General features: G+C 41.9%; 1 protein-coding gene across 3 annotated transcripts in view; it reads left to right on the forward strand.

Annotated features, from left to right (window-relative positions):
* The window catches only part of Znf532 (zinc finger protein 532), a 103,279-nt gene that overhangs the window by 52,331 nt on the left and 28,107 nt on the right, over window positions 1–22,841 (forward strand). The window contains exons 4-5 of one of the 3 annotated variants that reach the window (XM_013019023.1): window positions 11,218–11,399; window positions 16,173–16,349. The exons of the other annotated variants lie outside the window; for them this stretch is intronic. Coding sequence (XP_012874477.1) covers window positions 11,218–11,399; window positions 16,173–16,349 — 359 coding nt within the window. The remainder of the gene's footprint in view (window positions 1–11,217; window positions 11,400–16,172; window positions 16,350–22,841) is intronic. 3 annotated transcript variants of the gene reach the window in all.

Consider the following 22,841-nt stretch of genomic DNA (forward strand, 5'->3'; position numbering starts at 1 on the left):
TAACTGAGAGAAGAAGAATGTCCCTCACTGTGTGTGGTTGGTTCACCATCACTCTTTTATTTTGCTGGGACAAGTAAAATGTGCACGCCACGTGGAGTCCTTAAGTATAGCAGGCTGTACTTATGGTCAGATATACATGTACTCCCTAGTCTCTTGCCTACCTAAGTTGTACACTCAGCACCTCTCAGAGAAGATTTATATCTAGTAAGCATCAGATGACTGGTCAGTCAGGTGCTATGGGGCTGGCCACGTGAGCATAAGTCCATATTATGCTTTCTCCCACAGCACTCGTGGTCAGGAGACCCTGTGTGCATTTCCTGGTCTGTGCAGACTCAGCCTTTTAGTTCTCACCTGGATGGAGGCGGGAAGTCTGGTTTCTAACTGAGCCCCAGGCCGTGGCAGCCCTGTGTGAAATGGCTGTTTTTCCACTTGCATCTGAAGCACCTCCTCTCTTTCCCTGCTCCAAGAGGTCTGTAGATCACCGGTACCACAGTCTCCTGTTGTACTTCCACTGGGGTTCCTTCTACATCACGCTCACAGGTGTAATAGTGGTAATGGGGGTGGCAGGAAGTGGGGCGGCAATAAGAAAGAAGAGAACAATCATTCCATCGTTCTACTTACCAGTCACATGACCCTTGCCCAGTTTATAATTGTAACCTTAAATTCAGTTGAGGAAAAAAAAAAAAAAACTTTGCCTGTGTGAATGGGACTGAAAACCTTGTGATTTTTTTTCCCCCTACAAAATCTAGAAGATGAACTAGTGGCTCCACTAGGACCAGAGACATCGCTGACTTTACCGAACCTCTTCTTTCCTCTGTTGTCTACTGTGTTTCTAGATTTAGAACTTCCCTTTACATCCCCTGTCCCCTAACCCCTGTGTTCTAGTAACTCATTGGTGAATTGGGAAACAAGGATTTCCCACTGTTTAGTGGCTTCCCCTGTAGGTAGGCTTACACCCTAACCTGTCTTCCCCCTGCCAGTTCCCCATATAGGCAAAGTCTCTGGCCTGCAGTATTGGTGGTCTTGAGTTGGGCTTGGGCTCTGCATAGCTGCCTGGTTTATATCTGCACTGTTGTCAGTCCTGAGATGGGCCTAGGGTGTGCACGCTGCCTGGTCTGCAGAAGCTTCCCCACGAGCCCTTGCTGCCAGCATTAGGTTCTATAGGAAGTCCACTGGTCCTGGCTAGATCTGCAGATCACTGCCCGTCAGGCATTGCCTTTCAGCTCTGGTTAGCCAGGCCTGGGGAAGGGGGAACCACTGCTGGCAGCTGGCATCGTTCTTCCTTCTTTCCCTTTTAGTTTGAGGTAATGGTAGACTCATAGAAGTAACAGAGGGGTCCTAGGCACCTGTCATCCAGTTCTCCCTAAGGATCACAGCTTACAAACGCCAATCAGTATCACAACCAGGATGCTGACATCAATACAGTCAAGAAAGAGAAAAAGCCTATGATATGAAGCTACTGTTACTGCCCATTCCACTGTAAGCCCTGGTAACCACTACCTGCATTTCTGTCATTTTGAGAGTATTGCCTGCCTGGAACTATACTGTGTGCATAGTCATTAGGATTGTTTTTTTTTTTTTTTCTTCATTCACCATGATTCCCTGGAGAGTCTTCTAGGTTTTTGCCTGTGTGAATACAGATGCTTCTCTGCTCATGACGATGGTACTATCTTCTTGATAAGCCCTTTGTAGGTTCAAAGTACTGTATTAGCCAAAAATGCATTGTATGTTCCTACCCTACCACATACCCTAGCTTAGCAACACAATATGCTGTAGAGTATCAGTTCTTTCCCCAGAGGTGGCTCACTGGCTGTGGCTGCCTAGCATTGCGAGAGAATGGAAGACTGTATTGCTAGCCTGGGAAAAGATCAAGATTCAGCACTCCAAGTGTAGTTCTATTCTGAGCATAATTCTATTGAAAGTGTATCACTTTTACACATTGAAAAGTGATAAGTTAAACGATTATAAGTTGGGCCTTCTGTATCTTACTCCTTTTTATTACACAGTGATATTCGAGTCTGTTGTTACACCATAGTTTTCTTTAATCATTTGTGGTGGGACTTGTGCTTTGTTCCTAGTTTGGGGCTGTTAAGACTATGGCTCCCATGAACACTGGTGTACACGTTTTTGTGTGAACAGGGTTTTTACTTCTGTATAGTATAGTAACCAGGAGCTTGGCTAATTGCTGGTTTTTATGTGAGCTGCGTGTTTAGATTCTTAAACTGTTCTAGAGTAGCTATCCCCAGGAACCATCAAGTTTCTCTGTAGACTTGCCAAAATTGGCTGGTGGTACTGTTTTTTTATTCCTTGCTTATTCTGGGCCTTGTGATATTGCTTGACCTTTTTGCTCATGGCTGCTGCTCTACCATTTGAGCCTTGCCTTCAGTTCCAGCTTTTTGCTGGAGTTAAGAGTCTTGGACTTTACTGCCCAGGCTGGTTTCAAATCTCTTCATTTAATTGTGTCCACCTACTCTGATAGGTGTATTATTTCATTGTGTTTTCCTATTGGTTGATTATGTTAAACATATTTTTACAGATTTGCTACCTGTGTGTGTATATATGTGTGAGTGTGTGTGTGTATATGTGTGTGTGTGTGTGTGTGTGTGTATTTGGGAAATACCTTTTTATATTGTTAGTCTATTTTCCAGTTAGTTTAGTTGTTGTTGTTGTTTTTCTATTGAGGTTTAAAAGTTACTGATAAAAATCTAACAAGGGTCCTTTGCAGGGTATGTGTTTGTTTGCAAGTCTTTACTTCCAGTCTGTAGCTTGTCTTTTCATATCCTCAGTAGGCCTTTGGCCTGTTAATGAGGTTCAGTTTATCAGTTTTATCCCTTGTTTATTCCTTGTGCTTTTTGCTTTGCTTAGCACTAGATTTTTGAAAATTTACTCTTTTTTTTTTCTAGAGGGTTTTTAGTTTTGAGTTCCACATTTAAATCTGTGATACATTTCAAGATACTTTCTGTGTAAGACATGAGGCTTAGGTTGGGTTTATTGTTTTGGTCCATGTATATTGAAAAGTTGGTCTCTCTCCAGTGAATTGCTTATGTGCCAGATGAACATATTTGTATGGTGCTTCTTCATTCTAGTCCGTTTCTCTCTGTCTGTCCTTAGACCAATATCACCACCCGGTCTTGAGTACCTAACTACATTATCTTCAAGTCCAAGGGACTTTCTTCTTTTTCAAAATTTAAGTTTTGCTTTTTCTAGTTCTTTTGTCTTTCCATATAAATTTTAAAACAATCTTGTCCATATCTGAAAAAAAAATCTTCCTAGTATTTTGACAAAAATTGCACTAAGCTCAAATGTCAGTTCTGCAGAGAATAGACACCTGTACTGTGTTGAGTCCATGAATATAAGCTCTCTCTCCTTTGATTTCTTCCATAGTTTTCTTGTACATGTTTGCTTTTTTATTTTTAATTTTTTTTCGGTTCTATGGATTGAACCCAGGGCACCATGAAAGCTAGACATCCACTGTGCTATACCTAGTCCCAATGTTTTTCTTTTATTGTCGGTCATGAGGCTTGAACTCTGTGCCTGGGCGCTGTTCCTGCGCTCTTCAGCTCAAGGTGAGCGCTCTACCACTTGAGCTATAGTGCCACTTCCGGTTTTCTAGTGATTTATTGGGGATAGGAGTCTCATGTTCTTTCCTGCCTAGTCTGGCTTTGAACCGCGATCCTCAGATCTCAGCCTCCTGAATAGCTAGGATTACAGGCTTGAGCCACCGGCGCCTGGCTCCAATGCTTTTTCTTTAAGTAACTATAAAACATTATACTTTAGCATCTATGTATTTATTGGTAATATATAAAAATACAATTTATTTTTGCATATTCATTTTGTATCTTGTGACTCTGTTGAGCTCATTTATTGGTTTTAGAGTTTTTGGGGGAGTAACTTGTGTTGGTTTTTCAGATACTGGAATGGTTCTATATCCCTGGAAGTACTTGGTAAGGCTGCCTAATTCCTGTCTGTTTTATAAATCATACTTGGTAATATTTTGTTGTCATTTCATTTATTTTATATCTGTGGTTACGTAGATTCCCTTCCCCCCATCCTTTTCTAGTGTTGGGTAGTTTACTACAAGCTATCGAATGAACCAAGAAGTGCCCCGTTAGGTGTTTTGTGGATGAATATGTTATAATTGGTATTAGGCATTTATTAAATGTTGTAGAATTCTCCAGCAAAACCACCTGGGCCTGGAGATTTCTCTGGGTCATTTCTTTATGCCTGCTGAGCTCCTCACCTGCTCCTCACCGCCCCTGACTCCAGCTCTGCAGGGTGCTGGGACACTTCACTGAAGCCCGGGAGGGCTGGGAGTCTGGCATGGCGTGGTGGGGCCGCAGCATGTCCTGTGGGGTTTGGCTGGAGTGGAGCAGTGATTGTCTAAACGTTTTCTCCTTCCCTCGGCTGCCCCTTTCCGCTCCTTTGGCAACAGAAAACAGGGTTTTGTTCCACAGAGAACAGGGGGTTTTGTCTCTTTGTGTTGGCATCACTGTTGCCAGCTTCTTCAACTTCAGCACGGGATATGTGAGGCCAGGGGAAATGTCCAGCCCTCCAGCCTCCGTTCTTCCATCCTGAAGTCCCTGACTGGTCTGCCCTCTTGCTCCCCTTTCCGAGTCCTTCTGTGGCTGTTTAGTGCCCCAGCTTTCTACTTGCCCTCCGTGGGAAGGGTAGGAAAAGCACGTTTGTTTCCTAGAAGTGAAAGTTGTACTTCGTTTTCTTCTCTACCTCTGTTGTCGTCATCATCCTCTTCCTCTCTTTCCCTTTTTTAAAGTTGTTTTTTTTTTTGAGGTGTGTGTGTGTGTGTATCTCTCTGTGTGTGTATCTCTGTCTGTGTGTGTGTGTGTGTGTAGGTGTGTAGATGAGTTCTTGAACTCTGGGCCTGAGTGTTGTCCCTGAGCATTCTTTCTTACTCAAGGTTAATACTATACTACTTTAGCCACAACTCCGCCTCTGGCTTTTTGGTGATTAATTGAACATAAGAGTCTTTTCTACCAGGCCAGCTTCAAATCTTGATCCACCTATCTCATCCTCCCAAGTAGCTCAGATTATAGGTGTGAGCCATTGACACTCTGTAATTTTTTTTATTTTTGAGATATACTCTCAGGCCTCTCCCTCCGGCGCACAGGGATTACAGGTATATGCAACCATACCTGGCTGTCTGCCACTCCCTTTTTCTAAATTTTGGATGTAGCTCTCGTGTCAGGCTCTGCCTGAGACTTGCAGACAGTGCTTTGCACTATGGGAATTTGGGAATCAGACCTCCTGTTGTTTGACATTATGAGGTTTCTCACTGAATCACAATTGTTCTCTGTCCCATCTTCAAAGCAGTTAGGAAGGAAAATCTCACATCCGGTATACCTGCTCAAGCCCTTGGCCTTGCTCCCAAAAACAGCCTTTTCTCGATTTAGCTCAGTCCGTCCTCAATAGCTCACTTTGCCACTGAGCCTCACCCTAGCCTGCTCCCCTTTTTTCTTCTCTCTGTTTTCCTTTCCTCCTGCGCCCTCAGCATAGGCCTTTTTGTCCCCCTTGCTTGTGCAAACCAAGACTCTCCTGGACATGTCTGGTTCTGCTGACTGCATCTCCATCCACCTGCCAGCCCCCTGCACGCAGGTATGCAGTCTTCTGAGGCTCTGCCAGGCTGTCAACACCCAGGGAAAGGCTTTGCTTCCTGCTGTCTGTCCAGTAGGCACCCCTCCTTCCTCCTCCCCTCCTGTGGATATGTGAGAGCAACTATCGACCTGGCGCTGCAGAGCGGTTGCCCTTTGTTAGCTCTGGGCCCAGCCACGCCCTGCCTGCTGCGGCTCTCTGGCTGTCTAGGAAGGAATTCAGGCTTTAGCTTGAGCCTTCTTTGTTTCTTAAGCTTGGGGATTTTATCGCACTCAGGAAGGTGATAAATTCCAGAGCTCAACTCTTGCTTTGGGGGCAGCTCCAATCACCCCCTACCTGAGTATAGGTACCCCACTGAGAAAGTCTAAAGTGAGGGAAGAGAGCAGGGGGCATGGAATCAAGCAGTGCAACACCAATGGAGCTTATTGGGAATTGGCAGGCACACCCACACATCTGCCCCAGTTGGAGGCTTCTGGTTTGAACTGTGTTTCATAACCCTGGCTGTGGGGAGAAAGGCAGTGGGCAGAGGCCAGGGAAGCAGGCCTTCTCTCCATGAAGTATTTAAGAGTGGATGGCTGTCAGTTTAATAATTGATACTCGAAATGTATTGGAATGTCTTTGCTTCACTCTTAGTAAAACTGTGACTAAATTTAGCCAAGTACAGTCTGGCAATGCATACATACTGGAACCTTTAATTGCTAAAATGTGTTTTCTATACAATCTGAGTCAGCCCTAAAAAAAAAAATCAGAGAATGTGGTAGATAGATCCTTTGCTCTGCTTGTGTTTTGCAATTGGAAAAACACTGTCCAGTTAGTGGCAGAAGCATATTCAAGGCAAGCAAGGTTTCTTTAATGCTGGCTCATGACCTTTTCTTTTCATCATTCCTTTGGCTAGAGAAACAGAGTTTTACAGGGACAGAGACCTCAGTGATCAGAAGAATGGACTCTTAGGATTAGATCCATTTTGGCTTCAAGAGTACAGTTAGAGGAGATAGATTTGAGCTGCTCCTCATATGCTGATTCATTTCAGATTCTGGAACTTACCATAGCACACGAATATATCAAATACTATTGAGAGTTAATGCTGACTGCTAGGTATACTCTGCTACAAGTGTTTTCTGCTGTCTCTGAGGCCTTCTTCCCTTCCTCAGACGTCATTGTTTAGGGCTGGGAAGGTGGCTTAGTGGTAGAGTGCTTGCCTAGCATGAATGAAGCCCTGGGTTCAACTCCTCAGTACTACATACACCGAAAAGGCCAGAAGTGGCGCTGTGGCTCAAGTGGTAGAGTGCTAGCCTTGAGCAAAAGAAGCTCAGGGACAGTGCCCAGGCCCCGAGTTCGAGCCCCAGGACTGTCTTGTCTTGGTTTGGGACCCTGCTCTCCCAAGTGCTAGATGTTTCCGTTGTTCAGACTAGCTCATATTTTAGTGTTATCAACCTTTAGTAGATGTATATTCTCCAGTGATAATCACCTAAGTAGATTATACATGTCCATCACGTAGCCTTCTGTAAATTTGGTCATTTAATTGTCAGCCCTTGTTGAGGCTTTTGACTGCACATGCTTTGAGAACAAAACTGCCACCAACTAGCTTTGGGAACAAAGGGATTTTGTAGCCAGTTCCTCTGTAATGCCTTGTGTTATTCCCATGCAAGTGTGAACTGAAATGGAATATTTTCTCTGTGTTCTTTTTGTGAAACTGGATGGATCGGAAGGCTAGGAAACATATCTCTATGATGACCATTGTTTTGTTAATTGTACTGTGAGCAGAGCTTAGGAAGCCGCTGTTAATGAGGCGGCAGTAATTTACTTAGCCTCTGGTTGACTGTGAAGCTGGTGGTGTTTTGACCTCTAGATTTAGTGTTCTGAGCTGTCACAGGCTTTGGGTCTATTTGTATAAATGCATGCTTCACTTACCTCTCCAGCCTCTCTCACCCTTCGCCTTTAATTTTCCCAGGCTATTTTTCCTCTCTAAAATATGAATGGAAATGCAATTGTTTTGCTTGTTACTCAGATACCTTCTTACTTAGGGGAAGGGCAGTCAGCCCCATGTCCTCTGAGTCCTGAATGCCAGCCCTGGCATTTGTGAGCTCGTGATTGATTTCAGTGGCAGGATGGGGTAGAAAAGGCTCAAGATGAATTTTGTAGCATGGAATGGGATTACTGCTTCGGTTTTCTTTCCCTGTACCTTTCTAATAGTACCCGACTCTATTAAAAACATTTACTTTAAAAAGGAATTATCTCTTGAGCAAATGAAACTTCTCCGGAGTAGAAATTAGTTGTTTATTACCTAAGGATGAAAAACATTTTTGTTGACATAAGTAAAATATCCAGAGACACACAAAACCACTGGAATTCGTTTTATCAGGTTTTCTTCTGTTCAAAAGGCAGGTGATCAAACAAGACTGATTCCTTAATAAATAACTTCAGCTTATGTGATGGGGAGTTAGATTTTTCATATATATTTTAAAATGTGTTTATTAATCAATCACTTAATATTAATCCATCAGACAGATTATTCAAACAGCTATTAATGTTGCTATGAAAATTTTATTGGTATGATTTATTTGGTTGAAATTTTTTTTATTAAACAAAAGTATTTTCAGTAACATAAAGAAGGGAATTTGGTGCTGGTGGTGGCTTCTACTGGTAATCCTAGCTTCTCAAGAGGCTCAGATCTGCGGATCTCAGTTAGAAGCCAGCCAGGGCAGGAAAGTCTGTGAAACTTACCTCGCATTAACCACCAAATAGAGTAACCTGAAGTGGAAGCATGACTCAAGTGGGAGAGCACTGGCCTTGAGTGAAAAGCCTCTAAGGGACAGTATTCAGGCACCAGACTCAAGCAGTACTGCCATCCAGGATTAAGGGGGGAAAGGTAATAAATTAATAAGTAAAGAAAAGGAAGTTACAGTCAGATTCTTTAGACTACAAGGAAATCTTTGTCCTCTATCACTTTGCTAAAATATATCCCCTAGATCTAGAAATCTCTGTCATGAAATTCAAAGCATCCCAGAAAAGCTATTGGAGAACACTGCTGTACTGTGGGAAAGCAGAGCACTTGGATGCAATGACATCTCTGTACCACGTAGACAGGTAGATTGGTTCAGTCAGTGATTAAGTCAGTGATGTCATATGAGTTTAAAACAATTGTACCATGCAGACACCAAGAGGAGAATGTCTACAACCAAAAATAGCATACTTTTTGTCAAAATGAAACAGGCTAGCTGTGGAAACAGGTAAACCATGAGAGAAAAGTAGGATCAGGTGCAGTATGAGCACAAGATCATGAGTGCGTCTCTATGAACAGGTCAGGGCACAGCAGCATGATCTCCAGGAGCCAGCTTCCCCCATTGCACTGCTTTTTTTTTTTTTTTTAATCTGAGTTTGGTCCTTACAGTCTCTCACCTTTTCCTTCGTGTCTCCCATAAGTGAGGCCTCTGAGCTGGCGAAGGTGCATTTGTGCTTCTTCCTGTGGCCAGCGCAAAGGGGGACATGGGATGTTGTGGTGACCATAAGCTTAAGTAACTAACTCACTGCCCACTTTAGGTGCGTTAGGAAGAGTAACCTACAGTATGGAAAGATTCTTTTTAACCTTTAGGTAAACACATACCTTATCCCTCTCAGATTTTCATTTTTTATTTTGTGCTATTATAAAAGTAGTATGATCACATTACTTTAGATAACGGAGAAGCTAGCGGGGGAGATGAGGACAGATTCTAATGTTAATCTGTCCTCCTTGGCATTCAGTATACTTTCCGTATAGTTTTCAACCCTGTATATTTTGTTCTTGGTTCCTCGTGACATCCCCTCTCCCTCAGGAGAGGCCTCAGAACTGAATCTTAATCGCTGTGGGGCCTTGGATAAGTGTCTTAAGTTTGCTAAGCCCGATTTCCTCATCTGTAAAATGGAGGTATTGTGGACTTCATAGATGAAAAAATAAATGAGATAACGTATTTAAGGCAAGTGCTCTACCACTGAGCCACCTTCCCAGCCCGAGATAACGTATTTAAATTTTCTTTTATCGTTAACGTACCTGATTCACTATTTGGCTCATGGTGAAATGGGCCCCATCCATATTTACATTTTACATGTACATGCACATTGTGAACATATGTATATATGTATGTATATGCATATATGTAGACGGATATATATGTATAGATATGTAGTCTTTTTTTGTTGTTGTTGTTGCTTACTTTAATTTGAAAGTATGAATTTTTATCCCAAAAAAGTGCTAGGCCTAAGATGTCTGTGGAAGTCCAGACATCATAATTCACTGCCTGGAAGGAAGGAATTATGGTGTCAAGGTAGATAGATAACATTAATTCAAAGAAGCAGATGATGGCCAGTAATAATGTCTATACCTACAGATACCAACGGGATCCTATAATTAATGAATTTGTCCATTGGGTTTCCTTATGCCTTATTTTAACCTTTGACATGTGTGCTATCAGAAAAGGAATGCTATTTTTAAAAAAATATGCTTAATCTCATCAAAGCTGCCTATAATGTTATTTTGTGATTATAATAAACATTTTATGGGATAAAATTTGTATTTTAGTCCTTTCAGGAGAAAACCAAGAAAGAATTTTCAAGTGAGTTTTCTATTTTTCTTAGTCTAAGGTCCTCTAAAGTTTAAAGATCAATTTTTGGGGGCTTGATTTTAAAAAAAATTTGAAGAATAAGATATAAAGGCGCATTCTTGATTTAAAGTAAATATGAAGAATAAGATATAAAGGAGCATTTTAATCTATATTTGATGCTTTCTTGTGTGTTTTGGAGGTCCTTATTTTTGCATGAATATCTGAAAATCATTTTATATGCTATGCTAGAAGAAAGAAGTCCTCAGTTTATATTACTTTGAGTACTTTTGGGTTTGTGTTTAAAAATATATATTATGTCCAGATTTTTATAAAGCAGTGAAAAGTAGCATTCTGGGTAGTTAATAATATAGACACATTTCCAAAGATGGTTTCAGTCATTAAACACAAAAACATGAAATCAGCCTTTAAGCTCTGTAACATGGTAACTTAACCTATTTGAGTTTGAGCTTATTGGTTTTAATTATAAATCATATTATGGCCACTTAATTTAAAGGCCAGTTTAAGTGCAAAAATCAAGTGGCCATTCACATAATGGAATTGATTGGCAGAGAAAGAAAGAAACTAGACTAGCCTCCAGTTAATTTGTATTATTTTGAAGAAAGTTGATGAACTGTGAAACTGTTAATACTGTCAAAATTCACATGCCTATGGACTTGTTAATATAAAATAAACTTGGTTTGCTAACATAATTTGCAAGAATACAACTTTGAATACTTTTTTGCACTAAATAAAATGTGAGGTAATGAAGCTGGAACCATTTAAAGCTGAAGTTCCCAAGAGTTCTTATTTTGGAGATGAATGATTACCCAGCACTGATAATTTTATTTTACACAGTTAAGAGTTTTCCTTTGAACATGTAATTTTCAAGTTTGCTTTTTCCCCGTGGGCTTAGAATCAATAATAGTATTCAAAATGACAAGACGCATAATTACTGTGAGGTTTAACTAAGGTTCTTTACGTATTAGAAACTACTTAGCAGGACCAACCCTGTTTCCCCCTTTGGTTTATTTAGAAGACTTGCACTATCTGCCAGATGCTGCTTCCTAACCAGTGCAGTTATGCTTCACACCAGAGAATCCATCAGCACAAATCTCCCTTCTCCTGCCCTGAGTGTGGGGCCATCTGCAGGTCGGTGCACTTCCAGACCCACGTCACCAAGAACTGTCTGCACTACACACGGAGAGTTGGTTTTCGGTTAGTATCGTTCACTTAACGTGCAAGTACAGCTCGGTCGCTAATAACCACACTGCCAGTTGAGAGATCTGTGCACATAGCATTCAGGGGCAGACGGTGAGGCCTTCATGAACAGATCCTCTGGGAACCCAGTTCCTTCGTAGTCCAGTTCACCTCTAGATCCTTTTCACGCAACATTGGCATTGCTGGTCAACACATGGGGGGGAGTGGGCCCGTCCTTTTAGATGAGTGTGTGTGCATGGAGGTTTGGCTTTGAATGACCCACAGAACCTTTTCTTCTCGAACCTTTTTTCTGTTGTCCACACTCCTTACCTTTTATCCCCTGTAAGAATACCATGCATTCCTTCACCTCTTAATACTTCCCCTCTGCTGAGAAAAACAGAAATGGTAAGACAGTAGTTGTTTTATCCACGTTAAGAGGATCACATGCGCATCCTTTCCTAGCATCGCCCATTTTGGAAGAATTTCCACTCCAATTAACCTTCCCCGCCTCCTATATGTGCTTCCGTGAGCTTTACCTCCGCTTTTTACTCCCCCCCCCCCATGAAGATTCACAGATGTGTATTTGCAACATCTGGCAGATTTAATGGTAGTTTAGCTAGTGTTATACTGGAACTTTATTCACCATTTTATGACCTTCTGGGCTCAGTTTCTCTGCCATTTGTATTTGCCCTGAGGAAAATCCTTCACAAGAGCAGGTCATCGGAAACACCGTGCCTTTGTTCACAGAGGTATTACCGAATCGTATGTGTATCTGAACCATTGTTGGGTTACCTGGTAACTTTCATATGAGGCTGTGAGTCCACAGTATTTCTTTTAGTTGTGATTTAGTTATGTTTGATGAAAATGAAACCCAGTCGGCATGAGTTGATCATTTCATTGCAGTGATGAGACCTTTGAGTGCTGGTTGGTGGCTCTGCCCACTTTTCCTAGCACTAAAAAAATAAACTGACTTCCTATTTTTATCTCCTGCCTCCAAACCTGCAGCGCACACATGTTTCATGGACTGGAATCTATGAAGCAAATGGAAGCTGGTAGGAATCACTTGGTTTAGGAACCAAGAAACTGGAGCTTTTTTTGGTGCTAATTTGCCTATAACTACTTGTGTGGGATTCTCATGGATTCTCCTCGTGCTGGTACATTGCCCGCCTCTAGCTCCAGAGGTGGGAGTGGGGGGGAGATGTGAGAGTTAAACAGGACAAAAGGTGCCTTAGGGTCCACAGAGTCTACACAGAGTAACTCTTTGGTTCTTACCATCACATGCATGGACATTCTTAGTAGATTCTACAGTAGTAATAGAAAGCAGCATTGCAACATTGTACAAGTGCTGGCCTTTTCTTTCTTTCTTTCTTTTTTTTTTTTTTTTTTTGGGTCTGGTCGTGGGGCCTGAACTCTGGGCCTGGGCGCTGTCCCTCAGCTCTCAACTCAAGGCTAGCGCTCTACCACTTGAGCCACAGCGCCACTTCCGGCTTTTTTCTTTTTGTTTATGTGGTGCTGAGGAATCGAACCCAGGGCCTCATGCATGCAAAGCAAGCGCTCTACCACTGAGCCACCTTCCCAGCCCATAGTGCTGGCCTTTTCTTAAAGCTCAACTCCCCTCTAGCATTGAGTTTATTCTCCTAACAGAATGGAAACAAAGCTAGGTTGGAATGACTAAGGGAAGTTAGCCTTCCGCCGTTCATGCGATTCCTGGTTTCTTTCCTTAAATGAAGGCAGATGTTCCCGATGTGCCCTGATAGCAGCCACTTCCACTGGGGAAAGACCTCTGGGCTCTCCTTTTCTTCTGTCCCATTGTCAGAGCTCTGTATATTTGGGGCCTTAAACTGTGTGGCTTTTAAATTTTTACTGAAAGGTCTGGGTTAAATATAGGGTTTTGTTCCCTTGAGGCTATATGAGCTGTCAACATAGTGTATTTGTTACAAAGTTTAGTTCATGTTAGAAGAGAAATTTGAAAAAAAATGGTTTAAACTTATTATTTTTTTCTTGCTGTTTTAAATAATGGCCCAGTGTAATGCTGGATTGGAGCTTGGCAGCCGCTAGTCCTTGCCCCTCCCTCTTTGGCTCCATAGTTACTTGTTTATTCTTTTCTTCTGACACTTCCCTTTGTCTCATCCTGATGCAAGTGCCTTGCTCTTTTCCTCTTCTCTTTGCTCAGGCTGCATCTCCCAGATCCTTAGAGGCTGGTCACCTCTGGCTCCTGGTTAACCTGGAACAAGTCAAATATTGATAAAGATGCAGTATTTTTCTAAATTTTCCTGCATGGATACATTGGCTGTCCATCTAGAAAGAGGATTATTAGAGGATTGCATTTGATGAATTTTTTGTGTTGTTTTTGTGCTGGTGGGGGCTTGAACTCAGTGCTTAGGCACTATCCCTGAGCTAATTTTGCTCAAGGATAGTGTTCTACCACTTGAGCTCCACTTCCAGCCTTTTTTTTTTTGGTTGGTTATGGGGCTTGAACTCTGGGCCTGGTTGCTGTCCCTGAGCTCTTCTGCTCAGGGCTAGCGCTCTACCACTTGAGCTACAGTGCCACTTCTGCATTTGATGAATTAAAAAAAATTTTTTTTTAAAGTTGAGTGATAAACTAAGGCCTTTTAAATACTTGTTAATATACCTGAGTATTAGTAGTAGTGTGATATTGTTTGAGCTCTGCCAGAGTGAACCTGACATGTTTCTGTCCTGTGGACAAATCATTTATAACTTTGTCCTTTCTTAATAAGACCTAATTCTCTGTGTTCTCAGTTGTAGGAAGGCTTTCTCTTGGCTTCTGCAGTGCTCTTTGGACTGAATCCTTGTAATTTCATCAATGATGTTATGTGGAATATAGACTAACTTTATTTTATTTTTGTGACAGTCCTTGAAACTCAGAGCCTTGGTACTGTTCCTGAGCATTTTTTGCTTAAGACTTGAGCTCTACCAATTTGAGCCGCAGCACTACTTCTACTTCGTTGGTGGTTAATTGGAGATTAGAATCTTACAGACTTCCGTTGCCTGGTCTGGCTTTGAACTGTAATCCTCAGATCTCAGCCTCCTGAGTAGCTAGTATATTACAATTGTGAGCCACTGGCACTGAGCTCCTTCATACTCTGTAGATTAAACCTTCCTCTTATTCCAACTGACTTGAGGTGATTAGTGGTTTGTTTTCCTTTTTATCCTTTGGTCTTTGGCCCTTTGTATACCACCTTACCATGATTGACGGAGAGATCATTGTGGCTGGTGGTGTGGTGGATCTTTGGATTTCACTAGTTACCTGTCTGTCTTCTTTGGCATAGTCCCTCCCTCTTCCTTTCCCTTGAGTCAGGCTTTTAGAGTGGGAAAGGATGAAAAAACGATCTGTGTCTTCTCATTTTACAAATGAGTAACTGGCTTGGAGAACAGCATTAATGTGATCAAGACAGCACTGTAACTTAACTCAAAACGACTTGAGTGTGCTCGAGTGGCTCCTGTATTTTCCAAAAGAGCAGTTGCATTAGATAGGGGAAATAAAACTTTCTACCTATTCTGTTCTTTAGTGGTTTTACTGTCTATGTTTTCTGGGCACTTGGACTTAAGACATCAAAAATGCTGATGGATTCATTGTGATTTGTATAAAATGCTTATAACACCTACACATGGCCTACTGTATAGAATATGTACAATGTAGAACCCACTTGTTCCTGTGTGGTCTTGGAAGCAGTTCCAAGATTTAGAAGCATGATGCTTTGAAGCAGAGATACTTTGAGTTACTGCAAGATCCTTAGGCACTGTGTCCTAGTGGGCAGGTCCTGTCTGCAGCCTCGCTTCCCCCTGGTGACTCACACACATGTCCAGGAACATGTGTGTTCAGTCATCCTGAATTATTATCGACAGTGGTTCCCAAGACTCTAGTGGCCAAACTTAAATAGTTTTCAGGTGCGAACCAAGAAGACTTATTATATGGAGGGCTAGGGGTCCTTGTGCAAAAAAAAGGTGAGATATGAGAGAGATGTCTCTTAGTTTAACTTGGTTTCTGTGGAATTAGATGACTAAGGGATGAGCTAAATTGTGTGTGGGGAGGGAATTAGGAATTCAACAAGGAAGAAGGTTAGTTAGGCATTTTTTAAAAAGAGAGAATTATTTTTCAGAAGCTTACAATTCATGTAGTTTTATTAAAAACAAATACGAGCACATTCACATTTATTTTCCAGGAGACAGAAATCCTAAGAGGTAACCCTGTAGGTTACCATGCATTTATGCCTTATGTCCATTAGATGCCTGATCATACCAGAGTGCACTGCGAGATGGTGTACACCCAGAGACAGTGGCCCAGTGCTTCTCTCTTCCCCACTGTCAAGGGCTTGTAGGTTTAGATGTCAAAAGCATCTTCCATTGGGAGCCTTTAGGGCATTGGGATGAATGGCCCTGCTGTCTGTCAGAAGCCAGTATCTGGAAGTCCTCAGAGCCAGGAGTCTTGAGGCCATGCCGTGTTCCCTCATCTTCATCTGACACCCCCCCGCCATAACTCATTCTCCTCAACAGACTGGAGTACACACATCATTTCTAGAAACAGATGTTCCCCCCAAATTGACCATTTGAGTTTTGCTTTCCTTCCTCATGATCCTCTCTCTTCAACATCTACTTTTCATCTGCTGTACATAGAAAACAACAACAAAACAACCCCCAAATTCAAAACATTTCCACAAAGCCATTTGAAACCTAAGCTGGCTGTGAACAATGTCATTTTACCTGGCTTCATACACAGTGAAGTCACATGTTTAGTGGTCTGTGCTAACAACGGTGTTGTTTCTCTAACAGATGTGTACATTGCAATGTTGTGTACTCTGATGTGGCTGCACTGAAGTCTCACATTCAAGGCTCTCACTGTGAAGTCTTCTACAAGTGCCCTATCTGTCCAATGGCGTTTAAGTCTGCCCCAAGCACACATTCCCACGCCTACACACAGCATCCTGGCATCAAGATAGGAGAACCAAAGTAAGTCATCCCGACTGCCGAGTTTTACTCCCCTTCTGTATGAGTCATTTAGAGGAGATGGTGGTTCTATTGAGTAAAATTTCAGATATGAAGTTTATGCAGCTGTGTCAATTTTGATAACTTTAAATTACAGCTCCTATGTAGCTCACCAAAACCTTTCTATTTTTTTCCAGGTAAAAAGCCTTTGTCAAAAAAATGTCACCTATCATTTATGCTCTTTTCATCAGTTTTGGTCCAGTAGATATTTATCTATTTTATTCTTCAGATGATTTTTTTAACCAAAAAAGTTGAAAACAAAAAAAAATACACCCCCCAAACACCGAAACCTCAAAGCTGTCCTCTACGTTTTCCCATAATTTCTGTCTTACAGGATATACTTTTCCCTGTAGAATTTAGAAGAGGAAGTCAACTTAAAATGTTGGTTAACAAATTTAACTTTATAGTCAGTCTTTCGTTAGTAGGATTAGTAGAAGTTAACTTTACTTTTGCCTTAATCTTGCTCATCCTGTGAGCAATAATTGCTTTGTGAAGTCTTTAGCAGTGAAGTGGTTCCTTGACACTTGGGTGGGCTGCCTGTCCGACCTGGGGAAAGTTAGCAGGATAGTTAGGAGTACAGTGTAGGCAGGCCAGAATCCCAACACCTACCAGCTGTGTGACCCAGGGCTCTTGCCTATCTCCCCTGTAGCTTTCTGCCTGGTACAGTGAGGATCATGCTGCATCCCAGGGTTGTGAGAGGTTAAATGGGATGGCGGATTTAACGTGTAGCACGTGGGCCCTCTGTGGGAGTGTGGAGGGCTTTGTAAGCATTAGTTCCTTCCTGCGTTTCTCTACTCCTCTTTGTGTATGTAGCACTGGTTCAAATGCTCTGGGTTATGTTCATTTTATTCCTGGATTCATTGTGGAAGTGTAGTTTCATAATCACCGAAGGCTAGATTTGCTGCCTAGACAATCTGTTGACAGATGTTTGCCTATGAGTCCATTACCAAGGTCTTATTGTGAGAAGATCTGTAGGTATACAAACTTTTTTATTTTTTTTAGTTTTTGGTGCCAACCCTAGAACTTAAACTCAAGGCTAGTATTCTGCCACTTGAACCACAGCTGCAGTTCCAGCTTTTTGGTGGATAATTGGAGGTATAAGTCTCATGGACTTTCCTGCTTGGACTGGATTTAAACCACGATCCTTAGGTCTCAGCCTCCTGATTAGCTAGGATTACAGGTCTGAGGCACTGGTGCCTGGCATAACTTAACCTTTTATTGTAGTATTTAGGGGAAATACTATTGAACAAATATATAAGTAACTTTACTAAAAACAGCTATGTTAAAATCTAACTTTATTCTAATAGGAGTTTCACCCCAATCCTTTGTGTACTAATCCTTAAAGTAAAACAGATGATAAATTATGCAACTTTATTTGTTTTATGTATCTTTTCGGCAATACTGGAATTTAAACTCAGCACCTAGCACTTGCTAGGCAGGTGCTCCACCACTTGAGCCACACCTCTAGCTCCCAGCCCCCATGTAGGTTGTAATGCCTGACTCTGAAGACAAGGATTAGTATCTTCAGTGTTTGTGATGCTATGACTTCTGGAAATGAATGCAACTTTTTCTTACTAGTGTCGTACTTCTTTATTTGTAAATGGGATTTTACTGTCTGGAATATATATGAAGTCTGGAATAGTAGTTGTAACCTGAAAATATAGGGCAGTGATGCTTAAAATATGCTAAGGCCGTATTTGAGTATAGTAGTCTGCTGCTACTCCCATCCCTTATCTAGAATTTCACTTTCTGTAGCTTCAGTTACCTGTGGTCAACTATAGTTTGAAAATATTAAATGGAAGATTTCAAGCATGAACAACTTGTAGGACTGAGACTGTGCATGATTCTGAGTAGTGTGATAAAATTTCTCAATGTCCTGTGGCACAAATTCCCACTTTGTCCAGCATGTCCACATTGTGCATGGCACTTACTAACTAGCCTGGCATTGGATTGAAGAAGTGCAGCACTTGTATTCACATGATTTACATAAATGGTCCCAAAGCACAAGCATGATTATTCTGAAATGCCACAAAGTGCTTCCTTTAAGTAAAATCATTGAAGTTTTTTGATCTTTTAAAAGGAATGGGTAAGTCAGGTGCTGGTGGCTCAGGCCGATTATCCTAGCTACTCAGGAGGCTAAGATCTGAGAACCCTGGTTTGAAGCCACACCGAGCAAGAAAGTTCGTGAGACTCTTTACCTCAATAAACCATCAAGAAGCTGGAAGTAGAGCTGTGGCTCAAGAAGTAGAGTCCTGGTCTTGAGTAAAAACACTCCAGTACAATACCCAGGCCCTGAGTTCAAGCCCTAGGACCAGCACAAGTAAAAACAGGATAGATGCTAAGATGCATGCTAAAATAAACCTTGGGTGTGTGAAACTATGACAAAGGGAGAGGTTAGTGCTAGTCTTGCTATTGCACCTCTAAGAGGAATAGACACAGCCACGGTGCTGGCATGCTGCTGAGATGGAAGAGGCCCTCCGTCATGGTGTGGGTACTGTCCACAGCTTTGGGCATTCCAGGGGCATTGGAATGGAACCGTTCTCTCCTGTGAGTGAAAGGGGTTTGTCGTCACCTCTCTCAAGCCAGGCTACTACTGTAAGACTCACCCTCAAATCACTGGGCCTGCATTTGATCCAAAAAGTTCATTTTGGAATTAAGTCTGAAATGAGTATGCAGTCTCTATCTCAAAGAGACCTGGGACTTGGAAATCTCCTAGCAAGCTTTGGTTAACAGTGGTTATGCAAATGATGACTAAAAATTAATGCAAATCATGTAAATTATTAATCATCATGATAAATTAGTATTAAACATTTCCCGCCCATTTTACCTTAGTGAATAATAAATGGGTGTATGAAAATGTTCCATAATGTCTGCAGCCCTAGCCCCTGAATCCAAAAAACACCATATAGGATTTTGACCTACTTTACATTTGTAGATTTATTTTTTCCTCCTCCTGGTGGTTCTGGGGATTGAATTTAGCCTGTGCTTGCTAGACAAATGTTCTACCACGGATCCTCAGTTCCCCGCCTCCCTCCTCTCCTTTGTCTTTTCAGAACATTTCACTTTGTGCTAGGCGCGATTGTAAGCATCTTGTTTCTCAGTGTATGAGCAGGTATATTTCCTTGCTATCTAAAAGGAACCTTTGTACCTCATTTGTTTTTTTGCTAGAGAGCTCAAGATCATGTCACTTGACTACTACTATGTTTTATGGGGATAAAGACTTGTGTCTTTTGAAAAAATACATAATTTTATTGTTGCTATTAAGTTGTTGTACAGAAGGGATACCATTTCATAAGTCAGATACTGAGTACATTTCTTTTTGTCACCCCCTCCTTCACGTTCCCCAAGTGTCTCCCTTCCATTCCTGCCCACAAGTTACACAGTCCATTTTCTACATAGTCATCCCGAGTGCCTGCATTTGTGTCTTCTATTGATTGACCTTAACATCTCAAATGTATGTAAGTGAAGAAATTAGAACCTCAAAGTTAAGCGACAGAGCTTTTGAGCAAGTTCCTAAGAAATGGTGCATGTAGAATTAGAATTGCGACTGGCTGTGGGTCATGCAGATCTCAGAAAAGGCTGAAGTTGAACCTTGGCCCTGGGGTTTATTGAACGCCGAACAAATAATCTGCTGTCTCTTGAGTCTCAGTGTACCGCCTGGACATGATAGTAGTGTAAATTCACCTTGTCAAGGGTGTAGGAGGTCTTGTGAGGGTGGAAAGAATGGTATACATGGGAAAGGATTCAGTCAGTGGCTTACAACCCTTTTGCCATTTGTTCACATGGAGTTTACTTGGAGTTTACTTGTGGCCTGCAGAGTTTGGGTTGCTGAAAGTTTGACTGGAATCAGTGTGTGTGGTTTTAGTTTTCTATTCTCTTATTTCCTTCCTGTTCTACCTCTCCTTTCTCTCTTTCTCTCTCTCCCCTTTTGTTATAATGTAGTTACCTGGCCCCCTCACAGGTCTTACAAATAGGGTTAGGTTTTAGGGTAGCTTTTCCTCCATACCCTATACCCACCTCATACCCTGGAGACCCAGTTACCCTGGGGTCCTCACGGTCCCCCATAACATGCTTTACCCTTCATAGGAAGGGATCCTCTCCTGTGGTAGACCTTCCTGTCTCTCTGCTGGGTTGGCAGCTGTGTGTGTGCCTGGGCTTTCCCACTGTGGTTGTGGAGTTTGTTCCATCTTCATGATCTGTCCTTTAAAAAAAAAGAATGCTTGTAAGCCTGTAGTACTGGTGTTCTTTGTTTTTAATGTATTAGCAGCAGCTTTTTTGTTATTGTTGTTTTTCATAGTTTTGCCCAACAAACTACTGGATTAATGAGCCGAGACCTCTGCATCCCCTGGTTACAGTATCTGCTTCTGTCCATCACTGATGAGTCCCATCCTCACCGTGCACACCTAGGATGCTTGGGTGTTTCCTCTCCTTCCAAAGCATGTTCACGTAGGTCATTACCACACAGGAAGCTGGTGTGGACTGTAATGCCAGCTGGCTCATAAATTGTTTTCCAGTATTCCTCATCTGGGTAGAACCTTTGGATTCAATTGTCCTATGTTTCCTCTGGCTGCCAACTAGCTGTCCCTCTCCACCCCTCCCCACTCTGCTTCTTGGTTCTCCCAGAGAGGATGCGAGATTCATCCTGAAGATAGTCTTTCCATGCCATCACTGCTTTCTTGCTAGGAATATCTCAGGAGTGACATTCTCTTCTCAGTGGGCTTCACTGGGGCTTGGGCAGTGCCTAGTTATAATGCCAGCCTTCATCATTGACCCAGATTGGCATCTACCAGGTCTCTCTACTTACCTGATTTCCCCTTAGTATTCAGTAGTGATGTCATTTGTTTTGAAGCTGGTCTCAAACTCACAAGTTTCCTGCCTCTGCCTTCTGAGTGCTGGTGTTACAGCGGTGAGCCACTGTGATTGGCTGTAGTGTTTGGTAAGGAACTTTTCTGATAGCATGCTAACAAGCCATTCCTCAGATGCCAAGTAAACAGCTTGTCTCTGTTTAATACTTTCTCTGTTGATAGGTATAAGACTTCACATCAAAACAACCCAGGGTTGTACCTAGCTACTCAGGAGGCTGAGATCTGAGGTCTGAGGATTGTGATTCTAAACCAGCCTGAACAGGAAAGTCTGTGAGATTCTCCTCTCCAATTAACCACCAGAAAACTGAAAGTGGCGCTGTGGGTCAAAGTAGAAGAGTGCTAGCCTTGAGCAAAAGAGCTCAAAGACAGTGCCCAGGCCCTGAGTTCAACCCCCCAAAAAACAACAAAAACAAACAAAAAGCAAAAACAAACCAAAAATCCCCAACCCTCTCCAAAGGAATGTAACATGAATAAAATGAAAGCCATGTCATATTTTATAAAATAGTTATTTCTTAGCCCAGTGTTAGTGGCTCACACCTTGTAATCCTAGCAATTCAGGAGGCTGAGATCTGAGGATTGAGGTTCTAAGCCAGCCCAGGCAGGAATGTCCGTTAGACTCTTGCCTACAGTTAAATACCAAAAAGCTTGGAAGTGGAGGTATGGTTCAAGTGGTAGAGCACCAGCATTAGGTAAAAAGTTAAAGGCAACCTGGCACTGGTAGTTCACACCTGTAATCCTAGTAATTCAGGAGGCTGAGATTTGAGGATCATGGTTTGAAGCCAGCCTGGGGAAGAAAAGTCCCTGTGAGACTCTTATCTCCAATAAACTACTCAGAAAAAGCTGGAAGTAGCACTCTGTATCAAGTAGTAGAGCACTAGCCTTGACCATGAAGAGGTGTGTGTATGCACATACACACACACCCCCAAAAATTATTTATAAAAATGTAAGAAGAGAATCCTGAGCAAACTCTTAGTCCAGCTAATCTCAGTGGTTTTCTTGAAGCTATTGGCTTTTGTAATAGTTGTGTTCTAATTATAGAACACCTAGAAAATGCGGATAGGCAAAACTAGAAAGAATGCAGATGCTATAATCCAGTGGAGATGATGATGTTTTTATGCTTTCTTATTCTTTTCTACAAGTACTTTAAGAAATTTGATCAGCCGGGCACTGGTGGCTCACACCTGTAATCCTAGCTACTCAGGAGGCTAAGATCTGAGGATCATGGTTCAAAGTCAACCCAGGCAGGAAAGTCTGAGACTCTTATCTCCAATAAACCACCAGAAAATCGGAAGTGGCACTGTGGCTCTAGCAGTAAAGAGCTAACCTGAGCTGAAGAGCTGAGGTTCAGTGCCCAGGCCCAGAGTTCAAGCCCCACAAACAAAAAAGAAAAGAAAAGAAAAAAATGTGATCATATCATTAAGCTATCTTATATCTGTTGTTTTAGTTTTCACAGAAATCTTTCCTGTCATAGGCCTATGTCTATAATGTCATCTTAACAAATCTTTATTTGCACTGTTTAAATACATACTTTATTGGGTACTGGAACCATTTATATCCCTACACACCTACACATTTTCAAACACTGAGGAAA

This window comes from Dipodomys ordii, unplaced genomic scaffold (genome assembly GCF_000151885.1).
Source record: "Dipodomys ordii isolate 6190 unplaced genomic scaffold, Dord_2.0 Scaffold43, whole genome shotgun sequence".
In the NCBI taxonomy this organism is placed as follows: domain Eukaryota; kingdom Metazoa; phylum Chordata; class Mammalia; order Rodentia; family Heteromyidae; genus Dipodomys; species Dipodomys ordii.